At 36.3% G+C, this 27,316-nt stretch overlaps 2 protein-coding genes and 1 pseudogene across 8 annotated transcripts; all 3 read right to left on the bottom strand.

The window, feature by feature from the left end:
* Positions 1–333: 333 nt before the first annotated feature.
* LOC114284903 (chaperone protein dnaJ 15) lies at positions 334–2,270 on the bottom strand. Its single transcript, XM_082872426.1, has 6 exons — positions 2,244–2,270; positions 1,733–1,822; positions 1,539–1,647; positions 1,272–1,420; positions 1,128–1,181; positions 334–576 (listed from the first exon to the last, which is right to left on the bottom strand). Exons 1-6 carry the CDS (start codon positions 2,268–2,270, stop codon positions 334–336), a joined length of 672 nt encoding a protein of 223 aa, XP_082728552.1.
* Positions 1,607–14,678, bottom strand: LOC114304385 (chaperone protein dnaJ 15-like; annotated as a pseudogene). The gene is made up of 16 exons (XR_014331217.1): positions 14,651–14,678; positions 13,528–13,767; positions 8,458–8,579; positions 8,323–8,375; positions 8,149–8,215; positions 7,182–7,264; positions 6,987–7,098; positions 6,802–6,906; positions 6,635–6,685; positions 4,191–4,280; positions 3,997–4,105; positions 3,730–3,878; positions 3,586–3,639; positions 2,755–3,034; positions 1,733–1,822; positions 1,607–1,647 (listed from the first exon to the last, which is right to left on the bottom strand). The product of XR_014331217.1 is annotated as a chaperone protein dnaJ 15-like (transcript).
* LOC145788990 (chaperone protein dnaJ 15-like) lies at positions 11,564–25,900 on the bottom strand. 6 transcript variants are annotated; one of them, XR_014330731.1, is made up of 14 exons: positions 25,715–25,892; positions 25,164–25,456; positions 24,417–24,540; positions 21,307–21,389; positions 21,112–21,223; positions 20,927–21,031; positions 20,760–20,810; positions 18,308–18,397; positions 18,114–18,222; positions 17,847–17,995; positions 17,703–17,756; positions 16,873–17,151; positions 13,528–13,767; positions 11,564–11,951 (listed from the first exon to the last, which is right to left on the bottom strand). XR_014330731.1 is itself a non-coding variant. In XM_082870899.1 (12 exons), the coding sequence occupies exons 2-12, from the start codon at positions 25,289–25,291 to the stop codon at positions 16,909–16,911; spliced, it is 1,248 nt and encodes a 415-aa protein (XP_082727025.1). In that variant the 5' UTR covers positions 25,292–25,456; positions 25,670–25,900; the 3' UTR covers positions 16,639–16,908. The 6 variants fall into 6 exon arrangements, 3 of the variants coding, with proteins under 3 accessions (XP_082727025.1, XP_082727023.1, XP_082727024.1); XR_014330730.1 differs by lacking the exon at positions 11,564–11,951 and adding an exon at positions 12,398–12,728; XR_014330732.1 differs by lacking the exon at positions 11,564–11,951 and adding an exon at positions 12,398–12,706.
* Between the last annotated feature and the right edge of the window lie 1,416 nt (positions 25,901–27,316).

Here is a 27,316-nt window from a genome sequence, read left to right as displayed (position 1 = left end):
TTCAAGACATGCTAATCAGACAAATATAGAGCAATGGAAAATGAATTCACAATTACAACAAACTTCAAGGAATAAAATCTATTATTACATAATCAAAACTATGTTCTAGCTTCAACTTCAACTAGGAGGCTAACAAGCAATTCATTTCAATTGAAAAAAAAAAATCAAAAAACAAAGATATACACACACAAATCATTCGCTATGTTTGTCGAAATGGACCATAATAAACTGTAAAGAACAACCTTTGGGGGATCCACAAGGAAGAAATGAATTGAACAAATAAAAGGCAAGTCAAACCTTTCAAACAATGCAAGACTATATAAGCACACCCTTTTAACCCAACTTCTTATCAGACCCTTTTAGGTTAAGATTGAACCATTTCTTTTTGGATGATTTATCCTTTCCGTCCGAGCTTCCGTCTTCTCCGGGGCTCTCAGCCGTGAAATCCTCACCGGGAACTTTACTACTACTACTTCCATTACTAACATGAGTGCCACCCCCACTAAAGTTGATGACCGACCTGGTTACGGTGAATGAAGACTGGATAGTGTCTCGCTGTTTCAGCAACTCATCCACCTGTTTCCAGAATCACAAAAAAAATATTGTTCCAGAAACAAGATGATGGCTACTATAAGATGAAAACAAAGTAACTAGAGTTGTATATAATTATGTGAGGGTAAAAACACTCAAATTCAATGTTTACAAAACAAAACTTATCACAGAATTTTCTACATCATTTACGATTATAGGAAGGGACATAACTTTTTGGCTAAAAAAGCAACTTACTAGCTTTTTTGGCTAACAAAAGCCTGTTTGTCATCAACTAAAAAGGGTAAGGACCCACTCAACTTTCCCACCAAAAAAAAAATCAACTTTTTTAACAACCTCCCAAATGCATCAGGTTTTTTAGATTACCAAAGAGCCACCAAAAAAGTGAATGAACAACATTAAACAACGGATTAAAAATGAAATACGTAGAAATCCAATATCTTTCAGGTGCACACAAAGGTGGTCATGGGGAATGTTCGTTCACAGAAGGACTGAGACAATAGGGAAGAAATCAGTGCTAAGTTGTTAAGGCAACAAATTCTATAAGAATGATGAGGTTAAGAGAGAACAAAACTTACAGACAGCTTTTCCTGGGTGTATCTATTGGTCACTTCTTGAAAGCGTGCCAATGCCTACAAGACATCACACGTGAAAGATAAAACCATGCACGTGTTGCCAAAAACCAATAAAAAAACCATCGCTAGATAATCAGGTGCCATTACCTTTCTGTATTCTGTCTCAAATTGCCGTAGCTCAATTCTCTTCCTCAAAATCTGAGCCTCAATATCCTTAAGCTTATGTGTTGTATCCTCATATGACTTTGCACAAAGAGCCTCAATCGTATAAGAAGCAGTTTTGAAGAAGTTATCGCCTGTGCAAATCATGGTAGAAGTATAAAGACTATTCCTCTTATGCACAAGCAATTTATATTATACTAGTGGCACCAGAAAAAGAAAGGGACAAATAAGCAGCTTTAAAGCTGTTCAGACCATAGACGGCGAATATGTGAGTGCCAGCTTTTAATTGTGAAACTTCACATGGTTGAAGGCCTTCCAACCTTTTGAAGAAAGCAGCTTCTGGGTCCTTTGCCATTGCCAACTAAACCACCACAATGACATAATAAGCCATGATAGTGTGAAACCTTTTCAGAGAAAAATGGAAAGTGATGACTGAACACACATACTGCATTCACAGTTGAATCCATTCTGTACACTTGAAAATGTAAGAAATACATCCCTGCAGATGTCACTTTGCCAGTCTTCTCACTATCCTCCTGTATGAAAACGTGAGATCTAATGTCTTAACAAATTAAGCCACAAGAGGTCGATTGAAAGATTATTAAATGCTGAAGGAAAATATAGTTAAAAACCAACAACAAAATACTTTTGATGAAACAAGTTGGGTCACCATTAGCTCATGGATGTAAAGATTTTCAAAATAGTTCCCCAATACAACAAGAAGCAGAACTGTTCAAAACAAAAATCCAGAACATGAACACCACCATTTGTATCTCTCACAACTTATGCCTCATATATCTTAGTCACACAGAAACAATCATATTGACATGATGCTCAAAGCTTGATAAAAGCAATTCACTTTGGTCAGTTGAGTGAGAGATAAAATCAATCTCATTTGTCCTCTTTCTGAGACATCTTCGATTAAGAACATCACATGCACATGTCACAATAACAAACCCGTAAAAGAGAATTTGGAATTGGCATGGCTATTCAGCAGCCCAACCACTAAACAGACCTCTAGGGCTAATGTCGAATACAGTTATCTATACTACACTTCATGAGATTCATGACCTGACAACTTATAGATTTAACTTGATGAAAATTCAATACAACATTTGCAATCTTCTTTGTGTTTGAATTAATTGACACCCTTCAACTCTCTGCTCAAATGAGATTCAAGACATGCTAATCAGACAAATATAGAGCAATGAATTCACAATTACAACGAACTTCAAGGAATAAAATCTATTATTACATAATCAAAACTATGTTCTAGCTTCTACATCAACTAGGAGGCTAACAGGCAATTCATTTCAATTGAAAAAAAAAAAAATCAAAAAACAAAGATATATGCACACACAAATCATTCGCTATGTTTGTCGAAATGGACTATAATAAACTGTAAAGAACAACCTTTGGGGGATCCACAAGGAAGAAATGAATTGAACAAATAAAAGGCAAGTCAAACCTTGCAAACAATGCAGGACTATATAAGCACACCCTTTTAACCCAACTTCTTATCAGACCCTTTTAGGTTAAGATTGAACCATTTCTTTTTGGATGATTTATCCTTTCCGTCCGAGCTTCCGTCTTCTCCGGGGCTCTCAGCCTTGAAATCTTCACCGGGAACTTTACTACTACTACTTCCATTACTAACATGAGTGCCACCCCCACTAAAGTTGATGACCGACCTGGTTACGGTGAACGAAGACTGGATAGGTGTCTTGCTGTTTCAGCAACTCATCAACCTGTTTCCAGAATCACAAAAAAAATATTGTTCCAGAAACAAGATCATGGCTACGATAAGATGAAAACAAAGTAACTAGAGTTCTATATAATTATGAGAGGGTAAAAACACTCAAATTCAATGTTTACAAAACAAAACATATCACAGAATTTTCTACATCATTTACGATTATAGGAAGGGACATAACTTTTTGGCTAAAAAAGTAACTTACTAGCTTTTTTGGCTAACACAAGCCTGTTTGTCATCAACTAAAAAGGGTAAGGACCCACTCAACTTTCCCACTAAAAAAAAAATCAACTTTTTTAACAACCTCCCAAATGCATCAGGTTTTTTAGATTACCAAAGAGCCACCAAAAAAGTGAATGAACAACATTAAACAACGGATTAAAAATGAAATACGTAGAAATCCAATATCTTTCAGGTGCACACAAAGGTGGTCATGGGGAATGTTCGTTCACAGAAGGACTGAGACAATAGGGAAGAAATCAGTGCTAAGTTGTTAAGGCAACAAATTCTATAAGAATGATGAGGTTAAGAGAGAACAAAACTTACAGACAGCCTTTCCTGGGTGTATCTATTGGTCACTTCTTGAAAGCGTGCCAATGCCTACAAGACATCACACGTGAAAGATAAAACCATGCACGTGTTGCCAAAAACCAATAAAAAAACCATCGCTAGATAGTCAGGTGCCATTACCTTTCTGTATTCTGTCTCAAATTGCCGTAGCTCAATTCTCTTCCTCAAAATCTGAGCCTCAACATCCTTAAGCTTATTTGTTGTATCCTCATATGACTTTGCACAAAGAGCCTCAATCGTATAAGAAGCAGTTTTGAAGAAGTTATCGCCTGTGCAAATCATGGTAGAAGTATAAAGACTATTCCTCTTATGCACAAGCAATTTATATTATACTAGTGGCACCAGAAAAAGAAAGGGACAAATAAGCAGCTTTAAAGCTGTTCAGACCATAGACGGCGAATATGTGAGTGCCAGCTTTTAATTGTGAAACTTCACATGGTTGAAGGCCTTCCAACCTTTTGAAGAAAGCAGCTTCTGGGTCCTTTGCCATTGCCAACTAAACCACCACAATGACATAATAAGCCATGATAGTGTGAAACCTTTTCAGAGAAAAATGGAAAGTGATGATTGAACACACATACTGCATTCACAGTTGAATCCATTCTGTACACTTGAAAATGTAGGAAATACATCCCTGCGGATGTCACTTTGCCAGTCTTCTCACTATCCTCCTGTATGAAAACGTGAGATCTAATGTCTTAACAAATTAAGCCACAAGAGGTTGATTGAAAGATTATTAAATGCTGAAGGAAAATATAGTTAAAAACCAACAACAAAATACTTATGATGAAACAAGTTGGGTCACCATTAGCTCATGGATGTAAAGATTTTCAAAATAGTTCCCCAATACAACAACAAGCAGAACTGTTAAAAACAAAAATCCAGAACATGAACACCACCATCTGTATCGCTCACAACTTATGCCTCATATATCGATACTATTTTCCAGAAAAAGAAAGAAGTTATATCCTATTTAATAAATGTAACTCGGCCTGCTGGCATATGTAAGAAATCAGCAAAGGTTCTTAATTTCAATACAAATAGATAGAATGTTGGATGCATATTGGAGATTTAAATTGAGCGAAGCAGAGGGAATAGATCATAAAATTGGGTCTCAGCATCCAAGAATTCTCATTTTAGAGAAATCAAACGTTGAGGGGAGTTAGAGTCAAGTTTAAGTGGGAAGGGCTAGACTACAAAGCACGAACACTTCTAAGAAGGTGGTGTGTCTGGATTGCGTCCATGTCAGACACTTCCTAACATGCTTGTCTTATTAGAGTTTTTTTTTTTTTTCCCTTTCTTTTTTTTAAAGATCTATACATACTTCAAATACTTGGGGAACACACGTGTCCATCGAAAATGTGTGAAACTAATTATAAGTTTCAACAAAATAATTAGGATACCACGATAAAAGACAAACAACAAGATTTATAAGAATGATTGTTATGTAGCATTTTTTTATATTATCTTTGAATGATATATTCATATATATGACATAATATTTATATAAAATTACATATTTTATTTGTCTACCCCACATGTTGTGTCCTACATTTTTTTTAAATTGTCGTTTGAGGGTATTCATGTCATGTCCGTGCTTCTTAGGGGCTAGATGTAGGCGAGAAAATTGTTTCTACTGCCCATCTAGTTCAAACTATCCAAATACATCCATTACAATGGGTAACTGTGGACAAATCATCCAATAAATAGAAGCATGAAGCAGGAGCAAGTGGATGGGAGTGTGGGAAGTGGGATCAAGCTAGAGCTATCCATTCGAAGGCTCAAAGGTTTTAAGCATGTTCATCACAACCATAGTGCGCACACAAAGGCATGGGCATGGGCATAAGCACATGCACACATTATAGGCTGTGTTAAATGGACTTAGGTATGAGCATTGGGTGCAGGTACATGTCTACATTTCGGATTCATCTAATTCTTATGTCAAGGACTCCAGGACATGGCTCCAACTCATGACTTGTGTCATGTACTGTGCATTCAGCATTCAATGTAAAAGCTAAATCCATAAAATTTTCATGTCAAGGATTCCAGGACAAGACTATTTTACTCTTAAATAATAGAATAAACATTTTCCCCCTAGTTTCATAAGGGAATTATTACATAAGAATACAATAAATACTTACAAATTATGAAAAGATTTAACATTTTTTCTGTATTATTAGTATTGACATCAAAAGTTCAAAGGAAAAGCATTGCAAAAGACGTCTCTGCACATATATATATATATATATATACGTACTAATATATCATCTAGAGTAAGTAAACATTCTTACCAATACCTTATTTTTATTGTGTAAATGACACATAGGCATGTACACCAGCACATGCACACACCAAAAAAGTGAAGCACACTATCTGAAACCTGGCCTACGCACCAATCTGGCTCTAACATTATCTATCATCTTAACCAAGGATATGACATCTAATCAAGCCAACTGGAGGAAATGGATCTATGTACCAACCTCAACTAATTGGGCCAAAGGCTTACTGAGTTTGGGACATAAATATGAGAACTTAAGATACAGATCCATAGAGTTAGGATTAGGATCGTGTTTCCAGTCTGATATGATTTACATTCTAGCATAAAGCTACTACAGCTGTGTAATTATTTGTGCAATTTGGATTGACTTGGGTCATCTGGCTTTTATGGATCGTAAAATCTTACTTTTCATCATATATCCGGATAGCATTTCTAACAACCGTAAAAGCAAATGAACTTCTTACATCAAGTCAGACTCAAAAACAGTTAACAACCACCACCAGCTTTTAGCTTTAAGTGGTATCTCCTTCCCTCCCTTCCATGTTGCGAGGAACATATACTTCAAATATATACTAGTAAAGCCAAAATATCACATTAAAAAAATATTATATTTTTCTTCAATTTCTTTTTTCAATATATAACATGAATATTGAGTAAAAAATACAGCAAATGGAACTAGTTGCAACTTATAATGGAGAATTGCTACATAATGAAAGAAAAAAATTGAAAGATAGACATGCACAATACCTGTAAAGCCAAACCATATCCACCATTAACATCTTGTTCGAAATAAAGAAGCTGTAAATACCATAAAGGCAATTATGATTTTTGCATAATGCAGGTAACACTCTGGGAGAGATTACCATAACATAAAATGCACACAAGTTAGTCAGTGCAAATGGTACTATATATACCTTAAATTTGCTTTGTGCAGCGGAAGTAACTCTAACTACAATTCCTGACTCAGCTTGCTCGTCACTGATAGTTACACCAAAGAAGTGGGCACATTGCTTTTCTACCTGCAGAAAAACTTAACAGTAGTGACAGAGAGTATAACTTACCAACTATGGATTATCCCACACACAAACCGAGTACGCACCTTTCCACTAACTGATGTCCCAATTGGAAGAGGTCTGACCGTGACAGTCCCGCTTAAAGCTTCTTCAAGAACATTAGCAGAAATAGTAGTCTTGATAGGGACACCTAGCTTGCTATAAACAAATGAAAGAGTAACTAAGTAACTAATACAAGCGACAGTAATAACACATTGCGGAATTTCAGGAAAAAGAAAAACCCGAATAATGCTGCAAACATTGTATTAACCGTTCCAAGATTAGAGAGGTCAATTTCCATATCCATGCCATCAGTATCAAGAGCCTGTTCATTTAATTTTTCAATTAAATGTCAAAAAAAAGCATTGGAAGGATTACAACTTCAAACTAATTAGTGCAAAAACTTGAAAGATATGAAACTGGGAAAAACTAAACATTCTATGAAACAAACAATGCTAAACATGAGTGACAGATTAATGAAAGGTATAAAAGAAATGTGAACATAAAATCAATGGACTCTGGCAAAGCTATAGAAGATTTATAACCCATGTACACACAACAAAAGTTGCTAATGCCTGAAAATCATCATGCATTTTCTTAACAAATAGAAAATCAACCCAAAAAATGCATGCAAAGACAGATCATTCCCCAACATCTGACAGAACATTAACGCAGGAGCATTTCAATGTTTTCCCCAAGGAAGATCTAATTACTTGGGTGTAAGAATAACAAACAGGAGGGAGAAACAGAACAACACACCCAGGCACACAAAAAATACTTTCACAACGTTGAAAGATAATAATAATGATAATAAAAAAATAAAAAAGTTAAATAACAAGTGAACTAATGAAAATTTGCCGATCTAAAGACAATTATAGTACTTCAATTTTAAAAGAAGGGGGGGGGGGGGGGGGGTGTTCAATCCTTGTAGAATTTTAAGATTAGACACTCAACGCATATAGATCTAAGATTTTCGTATAAGAATTATGTCATTTTCTATAATTTTAATAGCCGGAAAAAAGAATGAGACAAAAATGGTTTTATGATCAAAATCTGGTGAAATCAGAGAAGTAAACAAATATAATATATATGAAAATATCATTCCAAGAAAAACCCAAAAAAATATTTTCTTGTGTTTCTTGTCTTACTCTGTTCAATAATATTTCTCCATAGCATATCCAAAAAAAAAACTGCACTCTGACTGCTCACCGTGTCATAGAATGAGGTACCATCGTGAATGCCACCTTGAACTAACTTGATTTGAGTTGCAGGATATCATCTGTCGGTTCACAAGACAAACCTAGCATGCTATCAAGCGAAAGTTAAGCGTCGTGTGCTTCTTAATTCTTAATCTTCAGGAAAAACAACTTATTTTATTCTTACCTCCCAAAGTCTGCATATTTTCCTGACTGAGCAATCCTACCATCTTTCATTACCTATCAGCAAAGAAAAGAGATTAGAAAAAGAAAAAACAAAAGAGAAGCAGGCCACAATTGTTGCGACAACTTAGTAACTTACCAGGACAAGATCTGCAGCGTCTAAGAATTCCAACTGATGTGTTATAAAAAGAACTGTCTTCTCAGACAAGAGATGCAGTAGACAAGTCTGCAAATTAAGTTTCAAGTTCTTAATAAATTGATCTAAATGTATAAGCAAAAAATATAAAATCACACATAATTTAAAAACAATTATTATGAAGAGGTGTTGCTTGCCTTTGAATAAGTGTGCCGCGGTATGTGCATCAACAGCACTGAAAGGATCATCAAGGAAATAAACATCTGAATCACCCTAGATTGCCCTTGCTAATTGTATCTTCCCAAACCCCCCAGCCCCCCCCCCCAACCCAAACCCCCCCACCCCCCGCCCCGCCCCCCCAACCCCCCCCCGCCCCGCCCCCCCCAACCCAACCCCCCAACCCCCCCCGCCCCACCCCCCTCCCCTCCCCTCCCCTCCCGTCACTCACGTCACTCCCGTCACACCCGTCACTCCCGTCACACACGTCACACCCGTCACACACGTCACACCCGTCACACCCGTCACACACGTCACACCCGTCACACACGTCACACCCGTCACACACGTCACACCCGTCACACCCGTCACTCCCGTCACACCCGTCACTCACGTCACACCCGTCACTCCCCTCACGTCACACCCGTCACACCCGTCACTCACGTCACACCCGTCACTCCCCTCACGTCACACCCGTCACTCCCCTCCCCTCCCCTCACTCCCCTCACGTCACTCACGTCACTCCCCTCACGTCACTCCACTCACGTCACTCCCCTCACGTCACTCTCGTCACTCACGTCACTCCCCTCACGTCACTCACGTCACTCCACTCACGTCACTCCCGTCACTCCCCTCACGTCACACCCGTCACTCCCCTCCCCTCCCCTCACGTCACTCACGTCACTCCCCTCACGTCACTCCACTCACGTCACTCCCCTCACGTCACTCTCGTCACTCACGTCACTCCCCTCACGTCACTCACGTCACTCCACTCACGTCACTCCCGTCACTCCCCTCACGTCACTCCCGTCACTCCACTCTCCTCCCGCCACTCCCCTCCCCTCACGTCACTCCCCTTACTCCCCTCACGTCACTCGCGTCACGTCCCTCACGTCACTCCCCTCACTCCACTCTCCTCCCGTCACTCCCCTCACGTCACACCCGTCACTCCCCTCCCCTCCCCTCACTCTCCTCACGTCACTCACGTCACTCCCCTCACGTCACTCCCGTCACTCCCCTCCCCTCACGTCACTCTCCTCACGTCACACCCGTCACTCCCCTCACGTCACTCCCGTCACTCTCCTCCCCTCCCCTCCCCACACGTCACACCCGTCACTCCCCTCACGTCACTCCCTCACACGCGTCACTCCCCTCACGTCACTCCCGTCACTCTCCTCCCCTCCCCTCCCCTCACGTCACACCCGTCACTCCCCTCACGTCACTCCCGTCACTCTCCTCCCCTCCCCTCCCCTCACGTCACTCCCGTCACTCCCCTCCCCTCCCGTCACTCCCCTCACTCACGTCACTCCCCTCCCCTCACTCCACTCCCCTCGCTGAGTGGTGGTGGTGGTGGTGGTGGTGGAATAGGGGGAGGTGTTGGTGGTGGTATAGGTGGTGGCAGGGGTATTGGTGGTGGAATAGGGGGAGCTGTTGGTGGTGTTGGAAGAGGTGTTGGTGCTGGTGGTGGTGGTGGTGGTGGTGGAGGAGGCGTTGGTGGTGGTATAGGTGGTGGTGGTGTTGGAGGAGGTATTGGTGGTGGCGGTGGTGGTATTGGTGGGGGCATAGGTGGTAGTGGTGGTGTTGGAGGAGGCCGTTGGTGGTGGTATAGGTACTGGCGGGGGTATCGGTGGTGGTGTAGGTAGTGGTGGTGCTATTGGAGGAGGTGGTGGTGGTGGTGGTGTTGGAGGAGGTATTGGCGGTGGCGTTATGAAAGCTCCCTCCCCCTCCCTCTGTTATCAAACCTCCCTCCCCCTCCCCTCTGTTATTCAATTGCTGCCTCCCCTCCCCTCCCCTCCCCTATATATGCGGCAAGCAGAGATGGAAATGATACTCAGAAAATAAAAAAATAAATAAAAATAAAATTCAAAACTCCCTCCATATGCTCAACTATACCAGACGGCGGGAAGCCTCGATGGAAGGAAGCCTCAAACGCCGCGGACTTCACCGTGATTGGCGGCAGCAACGTCGCGATTTGATTCTTTTCCTTAGTCAGTTCAGTTCACCCCCTTCCAGCTGCTCCTGCTGTGCCGTAAAACGGCACAGTTTCACCATTTATTTTTTTTTCCTCTTATGTTGTGACTATGTTTTTTTAAACTCTAAAATATATATATATATATATATATATATATAAATTAAGAATTAAACCTAAACTCTAAACCCTAAACCCTAAAATAAAAAAAATTAATTTTAAAAATTAAACCCTAAATCCTAAACCCTAAAATAAAAAGATAAAAAAATAAAAAAATTTATATCAAACCATATATATATTCATATACTTTATATTTTTAAACCATATATATATTTTTGACATGTCATATATCAAACATGAGCTCAAAATGAAACAACACGAATTTGTTCAGTGCAACTTATTATAAATTAAAAATTGATAATCAAAAATAAAAATTAAAGTATTCATTTCTTAGTTTAAATTATTTTTACATAATAAATTATAAGCAAAAGTTTAATCAAATAATTTGTCAAAAAATTTTAGAATAAAAAAAAGTATAATCAATTAAGATAAACCGCATTAAACCGTCCCGATTACATGTAATAATAAACAAATGGAGTTCTAAAACCGATCATTGAATGAGAAGTTTATAAATACATTTTTTCACAAAATCACATGGAAGGAGATTGGGCTAAAAATATGGCCCAATTATAGATCAGCCTTTTGAACCTGAGCTTCCGGCCCATACTATAAGCTTGTTTTGGTAGCAAAAATATCAATAATCACCAGCAAATCATTCTATGCATGTAGGAGTTAAATCTAGGCAGATCTAACCCGAGCAACTCAAACACAAATGGAATGTTTTTAAAATTTAAATAACATATTTTCAAATTTTGTTTATAATTGGAGAAAAATTTAAAAGTCCGTATTAAATTTGAGATGAACTTTGGCAAATGCACACAATTTCATACAATTTGAAGCTCAAAATAATTGGCCATCCTAAGTCTGAGTACAATAAATAAATAAATAAAAAGAAAAAAAAAAGGTGCAAAAATTTGTATTTTTCACAATTTTACATAAATACTAAATCTAAGAGCATCTCTAATCGTAAATGTTATTATAGCATCTCCAAAGACATACTATAATAGCAAATTGTCAAATTATAGCAATAGTGCTGCAATGATACAAAGCCATTTTGACAAATCCCAACTGAAGCCGAGGTTGGACAACTGTCTTGGCTGGTCGATCAATCGAAAGACCGGGTGGTCGACCGGTCGATGAAATTTTGCTGAGTTATGCAGAAACAGAGAGCTTGTCAACCGCGGTTGGTTTGCTGGGAAGGATGAAAAAGGAAGGGAAGAAAGAAAAAAAAAAAAAGGAAGGAAACAGTTGGTTTTGGATGAATTGACACATTTGGCATTTGCCAAATTTAACAGCTCCAACGGCAAATTATTGAAGAATCACTTTTGCACCAAAATTGTTATATTAAGCAGCTCTAATAACAAACTATTGAAGGCTCTATTTAAAGCAATAAAATATAGGAACATTAATTTGGCTTTAAAAAATGACTTTTTCCAAATCAATTGTATTACAAAATCAACGAGATTAGCATATTGATCCAAAGTAAAAATAACAAAAGAATAAAAAAATGTTTTTGATCCATTGATTTTTTTTACATGAAATTTGAAATTAGCCTTACAATTTCGGTTTTATTAATAATTTTGGGTTGTCAATTTTTACTGTCTCATTTTTGATATATTAAGTGAATGCAGAATTTTAAAAGTGAAAAAATTGTTATAGAAAATTCATAGAGAATCTTTCACTAAAATAATATAGGGTAATATTTTTACAATTAACAATCATCTTGGTATATTATTTACTTTGAACTGGTTGGAACCCCTTTTTTTGTGTCTGACTTTTACATAGTGAAACTTGATTGAGCTTCATGGGTAGTCTCTGCCACGGTTCTCAAGGCAGACCCCAATGGTTGTTACCGCTAGAAGACCTCCTCTTGAATTCCATTACTAGCGTTGAGAAAGCAGAAGAATTGTTTTTGAGCAACTCAGTTGGCGAATCATACTCAACAACCTTGCGTACATTAATCAAGATCCTAATATAAGCAATTTGATATTTTCCGTGTTAGTACTACCAAGTTTAAAGCCTGTTTGGGAAGAACTTAAATAAGTAGCTTTTTTTTGCTAAGAAAGCCAAAAGCAAATAAGCTTGTTTGGGATGACTTCTCCATTAATAATAACAATAAAAACTATTTTTTAAATGCATAGTTGTAAAAAGACAACTTTTACCCTCAATACTTTTAGAAATTTCACCATGTCCCTACAAGGACTCCACAATATTGTAAGGGTAATATAATAATTTCTCACTAAAAAACAAGTTTGAAAAGATTTTAAAAAGTAACTTTTAAGCAAACACAACAACTTTTTTTAGGCTTTGCTTTGGAAGAACTAAATAAGTAGGTTTTTCTGTTACCAAAAAAAAAAAAAAAAAAAAAGATGCTTGGGATGGGTTTTCATAAAAAAGCAATTTGTTTTTAGCAATTTTGTGAAAAGATGATTTTACCTTCAATACTTTCAGAAATTCCACCGTGTCTCTAAAAAGGGCTCCACAACACAATAGGGAAAAGTATTCAAAAGCCCAAAAAAAGAAAAAAATGAAAAAAAATAATTGAAAAGTAATTGCCAAACCCCATCTAAGTATTTAATAGAGTATATAACCTTGGCAAAGCATGATAGTGAAAATGATTCCAGTAGCCGATCTTACCTGATTATGATACAAGTCTTAGTTTGGCTTTAGTATTACCAAATTTGTCTTGAAATGCCAATCATGTTTCATTATAGTTGGTTTTTCTTTGCACAGTTGAAAATATGTTTTCATAAATTTGTAAGTCTTACCCTCATCGAGAACCAGAACAAGGTCATTGTCGATGATGGTGGGTATCCGATGGGCCACTGTTATGACCGTGCACCAGCTTGTTTCTTCTCTGATTCTCCATTGAATCACATTGTCTGTTGCTGTGTCTACTAATGCCGTGGCCTCATCCAAGACCAATATTTTCCGCCTCTGTAGTAGCACCCGAGCAAAACACACAAGCTGCCTTTGTCCCATGCTCCAATTTTCTCCATCTTCTGCAACTGCACCACCAATTCAAAGATGATGAAAAATATGTAATATAATACAAATTACATTGAAAGGCTCAATATTTCTTAAATTAAACATTAAAATGTCAATCACGTGACAATTACTCTCTGAAGAATACAAAACTACAATAGAAAATGGTAGTATATATGATATATTTATCTTATAAATATTTCAAAACATATTTAGAGTACACAAATTGTGGTGTAAAGAATGCAAAAACTTTGTTATTATAAAGGGATTCATCACATAGGACGTGTTCAGAAAAGGTTCAAGAAGTGTTGCTATAGTGTTCGATATTATGAATTTAATTTTTTAATTAAGACACATTTTAGGAGTGTCCAAAAAGTGTTGGTGCCGAACACGAGTGTCAAATCCTCTGCTAAAGTGTTCGTGCTTCTTAATGGACAACTTAGTAGCCGGAAAAGAATGTGTGCTCGCACGCGTTTAGAGGGGTGAATTTTCGCACTTTCCATACCTGGCATATCAAGAAGCCTTTGATCGTGTTTTACAATATAAATAAATTTTAAAAATTAAACCCTAAACCTTAAATTTTAAAATAAAAATAATAAATTTTAAGAATTAAACCTAAACCCTAAAATAAAAAATAAATAGATTTTAAGACTTAAACCCTAAACCTTAAAATAAAAAAAAAAATAAATTTTAAGAATTAAATCTTGAGCCCCAAAATAAAATTAAAAAAATAAATTTTATCCCTAAATCCTAAAATTAAAAAAAAAAGGAGTAAATTTTAAGAATTAAACCCTAAACCTTAAACTCTAAACCCTAAAATAAAAATAAAAAAATAATAAAAAAAAGGATAAAATTGTGCCATTTTAGGCACAGCAGTGACCTCGCTTCCACTCTAATAACACATACAAGCATTCGCCACCTGTGATCTACCCATTTTCACACAAATTTCTCACACTTGCAATGCAACCTCTTATCTTCGTACAATTTTCAACTTTTCTTCACATCCAATATTATTTCATAAAATAACAAAAACACCAAAACACAAAATGAGTGACGAAGTTTCAGGCATCTCCATGCATCTTCATAAAAAGTTCTCCTAAATATCCAATTTTACACCCATCAATTTGTGTCAAAAAGAGTCCAGAGGACAACCCAGTGTATAAGGCTCTCATAATAACTACAAAATCTGAAAAAAGTATAAACAACCTTGCAAAAACACACATAAAGCTGGCATACACCCGACACTTACAAAACCCCATTTTAACAGAATCATCATGCATTGAGTCTTTTTTTAACAGTTATAAACTCCAATTTGGCATCCATTAATTTGTGGAAAAACAGAAAAGAAAAAAAGAAAGAAAAAAAAAGTCCCACAATTACTTTAAACTGCTTATTTTTGTAAGGGAAAAAAAAACCCTCTCCACAATGCACTAGTGCACTGTATTATTAAGAAAACATTATATAGCCTCTTGCAAAAGCTGGCCAGAGACCAATCATTCCAGCGCCAAATAGGCCAATGCCCACGCCAAAACTCGCAACCTTCAATCACAAACCATGCAGTAATCGTGAAACAAACATTAAGAAATTTTTTCACGAATAAAAATAAAGTCTATTTTGTCCCCCAAAAATGCTTGTATAGAAAAAAAAAAAAAAATGATCAAAGATGGGTAATTAAATGTTCATTTTGAAACAAAAAGGTTTAATTATTCAAAAAAGGGCAATTTGCATTTAGTATTTGCAGTGACTTGGCACAAAAATGTGTAATTAAATGTTCGTTTTCAAACAAAAAGGTTTAATCATTTAAAAAAGGGCAATTTGCATTTAGTATTTGCAATGAGTAACCACAAAAATGTGCTCCACTAGCTTTTCAGTCAAAGCTTTCCCTTTCTTTTTCTTGATAGTTTGATATGATTTTTAGATTAAAAAAAAATTAATTTTTTATTCTACCGTGAATTTCTATATTTTTTAAAATAAATCTCAAAATATATTTTATTTTATGTTGAGAGTTGAAATATTAGAGATGGCTTTGATGATTATAACTTAGTCTTTAAACTTCACTATTATCTCAACATTTTTTTTGTGGCACTTTTTAAAAACTTCATCAATATAAAGAAAAGGAAATACATAGAATTCAGCATAAAGAACTCAAGTTAAAAAAAAAAAAAAAAAAAAAAAAAAAAAAAAAAAAAAATAGAAACGCCTAGCTTGTGCAAATAATAATAAATAAAATTAAAAAGCCGTCTGAGCCCCTCAAAGAAAGCCAAAACAGTACAACGACCATAAAAACTCCAACACACCAAGCATCAAACCAAGCCGGAGAGAAGCAAAAACAACCTCACTTGCAAAATGCAATAAACAAGACAATTTTAGAATTCAAAATCCAACGTTGAGGAGCTCTAACGAGATGAGATTCACTGGAGCTATTATCCTAACATTGAGACACAAGAAATAGGATCTTTGTCACAGAGAAACAATCATATTGACATGATGCTCAAAGCTTGATAAAAGCAATTCACTTTGGTCAGTTGAGTGAGAGATAAAATCAATCTCATTTGCCCTCTTTCTGAGACATCTTCGATTAAGAACATCACATGCACATGTCACAATAACAAACCCGTAAAAGAGAATTTGGAATTGGCATGGCTATTCAGCAGCCCAACCACTAAACAGGCCTCTGGGGCTTATGTCAAATACAGTAATCTATACTACACTTAATGAGATTCATGACCTGACAACTCATAGAATTAACTTGATGAAAATTCAATACAACATTTGCAATCTTCTTTGTGTTTGAATTAATTGACACCCTTGAACTCTCTGCTCAAATGAAATTCAAGACATGCTAATCAGACAAATATAGAGCAATGGAAAATGAATTCACAATTACAACAAACTTCAAGGAATAAAATCTATTATTACATAATCAAAACTATGTTCTAGCTTCAACTTCAACTAGGAGGCTAACAAGCAATTCATTTCAATTGAAAAAAAAAAATCAAAAAACAAAGATATACACACACAAATCATTCGCTATGTTTGTCGAAATGGACCATAATAAACTGTAAAGAACAACCTTTGGGGGATCCACAAGGAAGAAATGAATTGAACAAATAAAAGGCAAGTCAAACCTTTCAAACAATGCAAGACTATATAAGCACACCCTTTTAACCCAACTTCTTATCAGACCCTTTTAGGTTAAGATTGAACCATTTCTTTTTGGATGATTTATCCTTTCCGTCCGAGCTTCCGTCTTCTCCGGGGCTCTCAGCCGTGAAATCCTCACCGGGAACTTTACTACTACTACTTCCATTACTAACATGAGTGCCACCCCCACTAAAGTTGATGACCGACCTGGTTACGGTGAATGAAGACTGGATAGTGTCTCGCTGTTTCAGCAACTCATCCACCTGTTTCCAGAATCACAAAAAAAATATTGTTCCAGAAACAAGATGATGGCTACTATAAGATGAAAACAAAGTAACTAGAGTTGTATATAATTATGTGAGGGTAAAAACACTCAAATTCAATGTTTACAAAACAAAACTTATCACAGAATTTTCTACATCATTTACGATTATAGGAAGGGACATAACTTTTTGGCTAAAAAAGCAACTTACTAGCTTTTTTGGCTAACAAAAGCCTGTTTGTCATCAACTAAAAAGGGTAAGGACCCACTCAACTTTCCCACCAAAAAAAAAATCAACTTTTTTAACAACCTCCCAAATGCATCAGGTTTTTTAGATTACCAAAGAGCCACCAAAAAAGTGAATGAACAACATTAAACAACGGATTAAAAATGAAATACGTAGAAATCCAATATCTTTCAGGTGCACACAAAGGTGGTCATGGGGAATGTTCGTTCACAGAAGGACTGAGACAATAGGGAAGAAATCAGTGCTAAGTTGTTAAGGCAACAAATTCTATAAGAATGATGAGGTTAAGAGAGAACAAAACTTACAGACAGCTTTTCCTGGGTGTATCTATTGGTCACTTCTTGAAAGCGTGCCAATGCCTACAAGACATCACACGTGAAAGATAAAACCATGCACGTGTTGCCAAAAACCAATAAAAAAACCATCGCTAGATAATCAGGTGCCATTACCTTTCTGTATTCTGTCTCAAATTGCCGTAGCTCAATTCTCTTCCTCAAAATCTGAGCCTCAATATCCTTAAGCTTATGTGTTGTATCCTCATATGACTTTGCACAAAGAGCCTCAATCGTATAAGAAGCAGTTTTGAAGAAGTTATCGCCTGTGCAAATCATGGTAGAAGTATAAAGACTATTCCTCTTATGCACAAGCAATTTATATTATACTAGTGGAACCAGAAAAAGAAAGGGACAAATAAGCAGCTTTAAAGCTGTTCAGACCATAGACGGCGAATATGTGAGTGCCAGCTTTTAATTGTGAAACTTCACATGGTTGAAGGCCTTCCAACCTTTTGAAGAAAGCAGCTTCTGGGTCCTTTGCCATTGCCAACTAAACCACCACAATGACATAATAAGCCATGATAGTGTGAAACCTTTTCAGAGAAAAATGGAAAGTGATGATTGAACACACATACTGCATTCACAGTTGAATCCATTCTGTACACTTGAAAATGTAAGAAATACATCCCTGCGGATGTCACTTTGCCAGTCTTCTCACTATCTTCCTGTATGAAAACATGAGATCTAATGTCTTAACAAATTAAGCCACAAGAGGTCGCTTGAAAGATTATTAAATGCTGAAGGAAAATATAGTTAAAAACCAACAACAAAATACTTTCGATGAAACAAGTTGGGTCACCATTAGCTCATGGATGTAAAGATTTTCAAAATAGTTCCCAATACAACAAGAAGCAGAATTGTTAAAAACAAAAATCCAGAACATGAACACCACCATTTGTATCGCTCACAACTTATGCCTCATTTATCTATACTATTTTCCAGAAAAAGAAAGAAGTTATATCCTATTTAATAAATGTAACTCAGCCTGCTGGCATATGTAAGAAATCGGCAAAGGTTCTTAATTTCAATACAAATAGATAGAATGTTGGATGCATATTGGAGATTTAAATTGAGCGAAGCAGAGGAAATAGATCATAAAATTGGGTCTCAGCATCCAAGAATTCTCATTTTAGAGAAATCAAACGTTGAGGGGAGTTAGAGTCAAGTTTAAGTGGGAAGGGCTAGACTACAAAGCACGAACACTTCTAAGAAGGTGGCGTGTCTGGGTTGTGTCCATGTCAGACACTTCCTAACATGCTTGTCTTATTAGAGTTTTTTTTTTTCTTTTCTTTTCTTTTCTTTTCTTTTCTTTTTTTTAAGATCTATACATACTTCAAACACTTGGGGAACACACGTGTCCATTGAAAATGTGTGAAACTAATTATAAGTTTCAACAAAATAATTAGGATACCACGATAAAAGAAAAACAACATAGATTTATAAGAATTATTGTTATGTAGCATTTTTTTATATTATCTTTGAATGATATATTCATATATATGACATAATATTTATATAAAATTACATATTTTATTTATCTACCCCACATGTTGTGCCCTACATTTTTTTTAAATTGTCATTTGAGCGTATTCATGTCATGTCTGTGCTTCTTAGGGGCTAGATGTAGGCGAGAAAATTGTTTCTACTGCCCATCTAGTTCAAACTATCCAAATACATCTATTACAATGGGTAACTGTGGACAAATCATCCAATAAATAGAAGCATGAAGCAGGAGGAAGTGGGATGGGAGTGTGGGAAGTGGGATCAAGCTAGAGCTATCCATTCGAAGGCTCAAAGGTTTTAAGCATGTTCATCACAACCATAGTGCGCACACAAAGGCATGGGCATGGGCATAAGCACATGCACGCATTATAGGCTGTGTTAAATGGACTTAGGTATGAGCATTGGGTACAGGTACATGTCTACATTTCGGATTCATCTAATTCTTATGTCAAGGACTCCAGGACATGGCTCCAATTCATGACTTGTGTCATGTACTGTGCATTCAGCATTCAATGTAAAAGCTAAATCCATAAAATTTTCATGTCAAGGATTCCAGGACAAGGCTATTTTACTCTTAAATAATAGAATAAACATTTTCCCCTTAGTTTCATAAGGGAATTATTACATAAGAATACAATAAATACTTACAAATTATGAAAAGATTTAACATTTTCTCTGTATTATTAGTATTGACATCAAAAGTTCAAAGGAAAAGCATTGCAAAAGACGTCTCTGCACATCTATATATATACGTACTAATATATCATCTAGAGTAAGTAAACAATCTTACCAATATCTTATTTTTATTATGTAAATGACACATGGGCATGTACACCAGCACATGCACACACCAAAAAAGTGAAGCACACTATCTGAAACCTGGCCTACGCACCAATCTGGCTCTAACATTATCTATCATCTTAACCAAGGATATGACATCTAATCAAGCCAACTGGAGGAAATGGATCTATGTACCAACCTCAACTAATTGGGCCAAAGGTTTACTGAGTTTAGTACATAAATATGAGAACTTAAGATACAGATCCATAGAGTTAGGATTAGGATCGTGTTTCCAGTCTGATATGATTTACATTCTAGCATAAAGCTACTACAGCTGTGTAATTATTTGTGCAATTTGGATTGATTTGGGTCATCTGGCTTTTATGGATCGTAAAATCTTACTTTTCATCATATATCTGGATAGCATTTCTAACAACCGTAAAAGCAAGTGAACTTCTTACATCAAGTCAGTCTCAAAAACAGTTAACAACCACCACCAGCTTTTAGCTTTAAGTGGTATCTCCTTCCCTCCCTTCCATGTTGCGAGGAACATATACTTCAAATATATACTAGTAAAGCAAAAATATCACATTAAAAAAATATTATATTTTTCTTCAATTTATTTTTTCAATATATAACATGAATATTGAGTGAAAAATACAGCAAATGGAACTAGTTGCAACTTATAATGGAGAATTGCTACATAATGAGAGAAAAAAATTGAAAGATAGACATGTACAATACCTGTAAAGCCAAACCATATCCACCATTAACATCTTGTTCGAAATAAAGAAGCTGTAAATACCATAAAGGCAATTATGATTTTTGCATAATGCAGGTAACACTCTGGGAGAGATTACCATAACATAAAATGCACACAAGTTAGTCAGTGCAAATGGTACTATATATACCTTAAATTTGCTTTGTGCAGCAGAAGTAACTCTAACTACAATTCCTGACTCAGCTTGCTCGTCACTGATAGTTACACCAAAGAAGTGGGCACATTGCTTTTCTACCTGCAGAAAAACTTAACAGTAGTGAAAGAGAGTATAACTTACCAACTATGGATTATCCCACACACAAACCGAGTACGCACCTTTCCACTAACTGATGTCCCAATTGGAAGAGGTCTGACCGTGACAGTCCCGCTTAAAGCTTCTTCAAGAACATTAGCAGAAATAGTAGTCTTGATAGGGACACCTAGCTTGCTATAAACAAATGAAAGAGTAACTAAGTAACTAATACAAGCCACAGTAATAAAACATTGCTAAATTTCAGGAAAACGAAAAACCTGAATAATGCTGCAAACATTGTATTAACTGTTCCAAGGTTAGAGAGGTCAATTTCCATATCCATGCCATCAATATCAAGAGCCTGTTCATTTAATTTTTCAATTAAATGTCAAAAAAGCATTAGAAGGATTACAACTTCAAACTAATTAGTTCAAAAACTTGAAAGATATGAAACTGGGAAAAACTAAACATTCTATGAAACAAACAATGCTAAACATGAGTGACAGATTAATGAAAGGTATAAAAGAAAAGTGAACATAAAATCAATGGACTCTGGCAAAGCTATAGAAGATTTATACCCCATGTACACACAACAAAAGTTGCTAATGCCTGAAAATCATTATGCATTTTCTTAACAAATAGAAAATCAACCCAAAAAATGCATGCAAAGACAGATCATTCCCCAACATCTGACAGAACATTGGATGAATATGCAGGAGCATTTCAATGTTTTCCCCAAGGAAGCTCTAATTACTTGGGTGTAAGAATAACAGGGAGAAACAGAACTACACACCCAGGCACACAAAAAATACTTTCACAACGTTGAAGGATAATAATAAAAAATCAAATAAAATAAAAAAATCAAATAACAAGTGAACTAATGAAAATTTGCCGATCTAAAGACAAAGATAGTACTTAAATTTAAAAAAGGGGGGGGGGGGGGAAGCGGCGGCGGCGGCGGCCACACTAAACTCATCTAGCCTTCATAGCAATTCAATCCTTGTAGAATTTTAAGGTTAGACACTTAAAGCATATAGATCTAAGATTTTCGTATAAGCATTATGTCATTTTCTATAATTTTAATAGCCGGAAAAAAGAATGAGACAAAAATGGTTTTATGATAAAAATCTGGTGAAATCAGAGAAGTAACAGTGCTGTATCAGCCATTACGGCCTTTACATAGTTGGCAACCATTAAATCAAACCAAACTAAGCCTTGTTTTCCAATCAAGTGGGGCCAGCTACATGAATCCTTTTTTTCCATTCAACTTATCAAGGGTTATATGCTCAATTAAATTAAATAAATTCACATATTTTTCACTACCATATCATATGTCAACTTAGGTGCCCCTCCCCCTAACATCTTCATATATGGTGATCATATCACTCTTTCTTACCATTGCATGATCATAGGGATGACACAGAGATTTTTATCGTTGCATATTCATAAGGAATTAGGTGGCAACCATTACGGTTGTAAATTTTTGTCACACCACTATAGCGGCCATAACAGGTGGCGGTAATCCCCAAAACCGTTACGTAACACTTGCTGTCATTTTTTAAAATCTTAAGTAAAATACAATGGAAAACCATATGATACAAAAAATTGGAAAATAAAGTTCTGTATAGTAAGAGAGAAAAGAAGAGAAGGGAATAAATTTTTTTATTTATTTTGACTTTCCTTTTCTCTTGGTTGGTTGTTCCATGTGAGAGAAGATTAAAAAAAATTGACATATAGAGGAAATTTTTATTTGGAAAATTTTTGGCGAGAAAATTTAGGAGGGAAGTCAAGGTACAATAAGTAAATCACAAGCTAAAATACTTAACAATCCTTAAATATGTTATTCTCTTTCCTTCCTCTCCACTTTCTTCTAGACCAAACAAGGGAAAAGAATATGTTTTTCTTATCATTTTCACTTCTCTTTTGCTCCTACCAAACATGGCATAAACTTATCCGTTTTTTAATAGGCAATGTAAGAGACTAGAACTTGAGTCTATTGGGGGAATGCAACCTAAGCCAATGGGGCACCTCCTAGGGGACTAAACTTATTTCCTAAACTCAACTAACTGGATGGCCCAAATTAAGTTTTATATGCCTTCACTTCCCTAATCCAAACCAGACACTACAATTCAAAGTTGGAACCTAAAAATGTGCAAACTCAAGTGTACAGAAACTAACAAACCAAAATCTCTCTCTCTCTCTCTCTCTCTCTCTAAAAGTTTCTTCAGATTACTATCATTCTTCCTGTTATCTAGGATCATTCCTGGCAAAAATTGGCATTTTGTAAATTATTTTAAACCAAAAACACACCCAACTAGCCCGCCACTAGTAATCTTCACGATACATATAGAAACAGAAACATTGATATCTAGAATCATGTACAACAACAATCACATGTTTTAGTTTATGAGAGTGTTGTCTCTGCTACTTCATGTCCTTGGACATGTTATAACTCAAATGTATTCCTTGGTTAGATGGTTACCATTCTTATATTGCAATAATTTAAAATCCATCATTCATTCCAAATGCACCACTACAGACCAAAAGTTTCAAACCTTCCATTTGCAACAGCAGCACCACTACAAACACAAATGCAAACCGCTTACAACACCTTTCTAGCCTATGGCTAACAAAATCCAAACAAGCAGCAATAACTTCACCCACATATATAGGCATAACACATTCACTCCAACCAACAAGAAGATAAGTCACAGATATGTCATCGCCACAGGGTGTCTATGCAAATGGCCCACATTCTCTTTTGCTCCCTTGCACGCCTGACACCATTAGGTGACAATTTACCCTTGTGCACCAAGTTGTCTGGTAACAATCTTCTCAAAGGCTGATGTCTGTGCAAACAATGCCACCTTAGATGACATTTTGTTGCACCAAACAGCCTTTCAAGGAAATCTAGATGACCCCCAAACTCAAAATCTTGTCAAAAGAACTCTTTTTTTTTTTTTCCTTCACAAAATGAAAGAAATATGAAAAGACATCAAGTTTCATATACAGATCAGTGCAACATAAATCCAGCCATCATTATAAATGAATCATTTATTTATTTATTTTAAGTTAAATCTGTATGATGTTACTGTCGGTAACTTCAAAAAAAAGCAAATGGAACCCTCAAATTTTCAAATGATATTTGACCAGTTTTTTGGGCTCTTAAAACCAAAATTTGTTGTTCTACATAACTAAAGCTGGAATCTAAATTAAAAGAAGAAGAAGAAGAAAAGAAATGCCAATTGTCATTCCTTTCCACCACCAATTAACATTCTTCTGTCACAAAATGGCAGATAGTAACATAAAGTTCAAGATATAACAATAGCACCAAATCTGAAACCTCGACACAACAAATACAGAGCAAATAGAGAAGGTAGAAGAGCACCTCAAACCCAGAAGTATCATATTGCCTTCTTTTCTCTGGATCAGATAAAATGCTATAAGAATATGCAACCTCCTTGAAAAGTTCTGAAGCTTCAGGATTACTAGCATTTTTGTCAGGATGGTACCTGCACATTACTTGGATTAATAGTTTACCAATAACATAATTCTATGAAATTACTTTGATTATATGCAACCTCAAAGAGTTCATTGATATCTCATATATAATCAAACCATGGACAGCATACTAGAGCTACGTGGACCAAGTTGTTTGTGAGAAACTCAATTGTGATTGGCTCAGCGTTGGCAGCATCATGAACAATGTTTTACAATTGAATCTCTGAGACCAAAATAAAATGACAACCAATGACAAGCCACCATGCCCCAAAAAGTTGGAGTACATATTCACAGCCCATTTTTTGATTTAGTTATTATTCCAATTCCAAATTCCTCCAATGAAGCTACCTTCATAAAAGTAACTTCCTTGAGCATGGACCATTAAACTATGCATCATAACACCACCAGTATTTTGCACATAAAGAGAATATCTAAAACCCAATTTGCAACTCCCATAACTCATCATTTATTTATACCCAATAAACTAAGCAAGCAAAAATAAGAATCAAGACAACACATTTTTAACAAAACCAGGTTGAAACCTTCAAGAAACACACTTGCAAGAACAAACAAGGGTTAATCAAGATTAAACCAAGAAAAAAAAAAAAAAGAAATGACCATGAAATGAACTTACTTAAGAGCAAGTTTTCTATAAGCAGTTTTAATCTCTTGGTCAGTTGAATCTCTAGACACCCCCAAAACCTCATATGGGTCGCGACGAAGCTCTGGGGCTGAGGACCCTTCCATTTTTGAACCACTCATCCCCCTTCTCTTCACTCTTCCTCTAAAGCCCTCTTCCAATCTTCTCTTTCTATCTCTAAATCTATCTATTCTCTCTCTAGAATCTGCACAGGGTACTACCACTTCTCAATTGCCACCAGCAACCCAATAAGTTGCAAGCTCGTTGAAACCTTCCAATCAGCAAATCTACAATCAGAGGCAATTGAGATTAAAAAAACCCATCAAGATCAAGAAAATCAGACCAAGAAACGATCAAGATTTGTTCACCCAAGTATACAAGAAATTCAAAGCATTGGATCGCTTTTTTTGTATCTGGGACAAATGCAAAAATACAATAAAACAAGCAAAGATCTAATCGAAAGAAAAAGAATTAAGAAAGCTAGGGTTTTTGAAATTTACATGAGGCGAAGAGAGAGAGAGAGAGAGAGAGAGAGAGAGACCGACATGAAGTTTCTTTGTTCTTCGTCTTCTTCTTCTCCTCCTTCGTGAGAGAACGTAAATTCAGCAGCAGCAGCAGCTAAACAGAAACAGAAATGACGTACACTTCTGTACAAAATGGACTCCCCTCTCTCTAGACATCGGTGAGCCGTTTTAGGATATGTTGTTGTGTTATTTTGAAATTATTATTTTGTTTGTTAATAAACCAATTAATTAATAAAGTGGCCGAGATTAATTAGCAAGTTATTTCTCAAAAATGATTTTTAACATGGGTTTATTTTTCTCCATCTAAAAAAAACATGGTTTATTTTAAATATCTGTTGGCTTTTTGACTTTTCGAAAGTTATTTTTGTAAATGTGAGCGTGCCAGCAAGAATCAATCAGTCCTTACAGAAATTGTGATTGCCAACCAATTACCAGACGATTGTGTTTTAGTTCTTTCAGCCTCAATGAAGATGACTTTTACTGGTGGCTTGACTTAGGAGAAATTAAAAGGAATAACAGTAATATGAAGAACAATTGAAGTATTTCATTAAAATAAACACTTACAATGGTCCAAACTCAGCCTCGGAGAGGTTTACAACAGCAATCCACTTGAATCTACTTGAAACTACTCCTATGAATCGAAGTGCAGTGCGGGTATTTAAAGTGCAGGTATTTAAAGAACAGGTATTTAAAGACTGAAAATGTAAAAGACTGGAGAAGAAAATATATGAAGTAGATGACTGATTTGTATGATCTGAGTCCCCTCTTTTCTGGGGGCTGCCCTGCTATTTATACTCGTCAGTGATGACCTTCGAACTGCACTTCAAACCGTCGAACTGCTCCTCCATGATCGCTGATCATGCTTCCTTACAAGTAGCTCCACTACGCCATTACTGGCAGTTGAGCTTCCCTCTTGTATTTGAATTTGAATATGAGTAACCGTTGAAGCTATGTCATCTTGCATCCCGTTATTGATCTAGTGTTACTCAGATCATGTGAGAACCAATATTTATTGCCACGTGTACGATCAGGATTGAAGGCTTGAATAACCTTCCTTTATTACCCTTATTCTGCCACGTGTCAAACTGTAACTGGCTTTTACAAAATATGTAGCCAACATTACCCCCCGCACTAATATACCCAATACTTGGCGATATTAGTGGATTACAGTTTTCCCGCGCCTCTAGAACGTGTATGGAGTCCAAATTCTGGAAACACAACCGTCATCCATTTGGTGATCATTTGCATTAACTCGTCGAACATCCCAATACCTTAGTATTCGAACAGGCTATGGCTGCATCAACTTCCCTTTCTACTGATCAAGCATATGAAGAGCCTTTGAGTGATGTTGTTCCCCCTCGAAAGAACCTCCACGCATTCATTAGCCACCTTTACCCGCCCTTCTCTATTCAGGTAATGGAGGCTTTTGCAGATTATAAACCTTTGGACTACGAACACATTGCCTTTAATCCCTTGGTTTACAAACTTACAGATACAAGGAGTTCTTCCCCTAAGCTCCCTTTGTATTTTGACCGAACTACTCTCAAGCCTTTGCTTCGACAAGTTGCAAATATGGACTTAGGAAACTCTTCTTCACCGACCTCTGCATGGGATGAAGCTGTA

This window comes from Camellia sinensis, chromosome 5, assembly GCF_055761805.1.
Source record: "Camellia sinensis isolate YWXY chromosome 5, ASM5576180v1, whole genome shotgun sequence".
Taxonomy (NCBI): domain Eukaryota; kingdom Viridiplantae; phylum Streptophyta; class Magnoliopsida; order Ericales; family Theaceae; genus Camellia; species Camellia sinensis.
The sequence above is the reverse complement of the archived record's forward strand: the minus strand, read 5'-3'. Positions and strand labels throughout refer to the sequence as shown.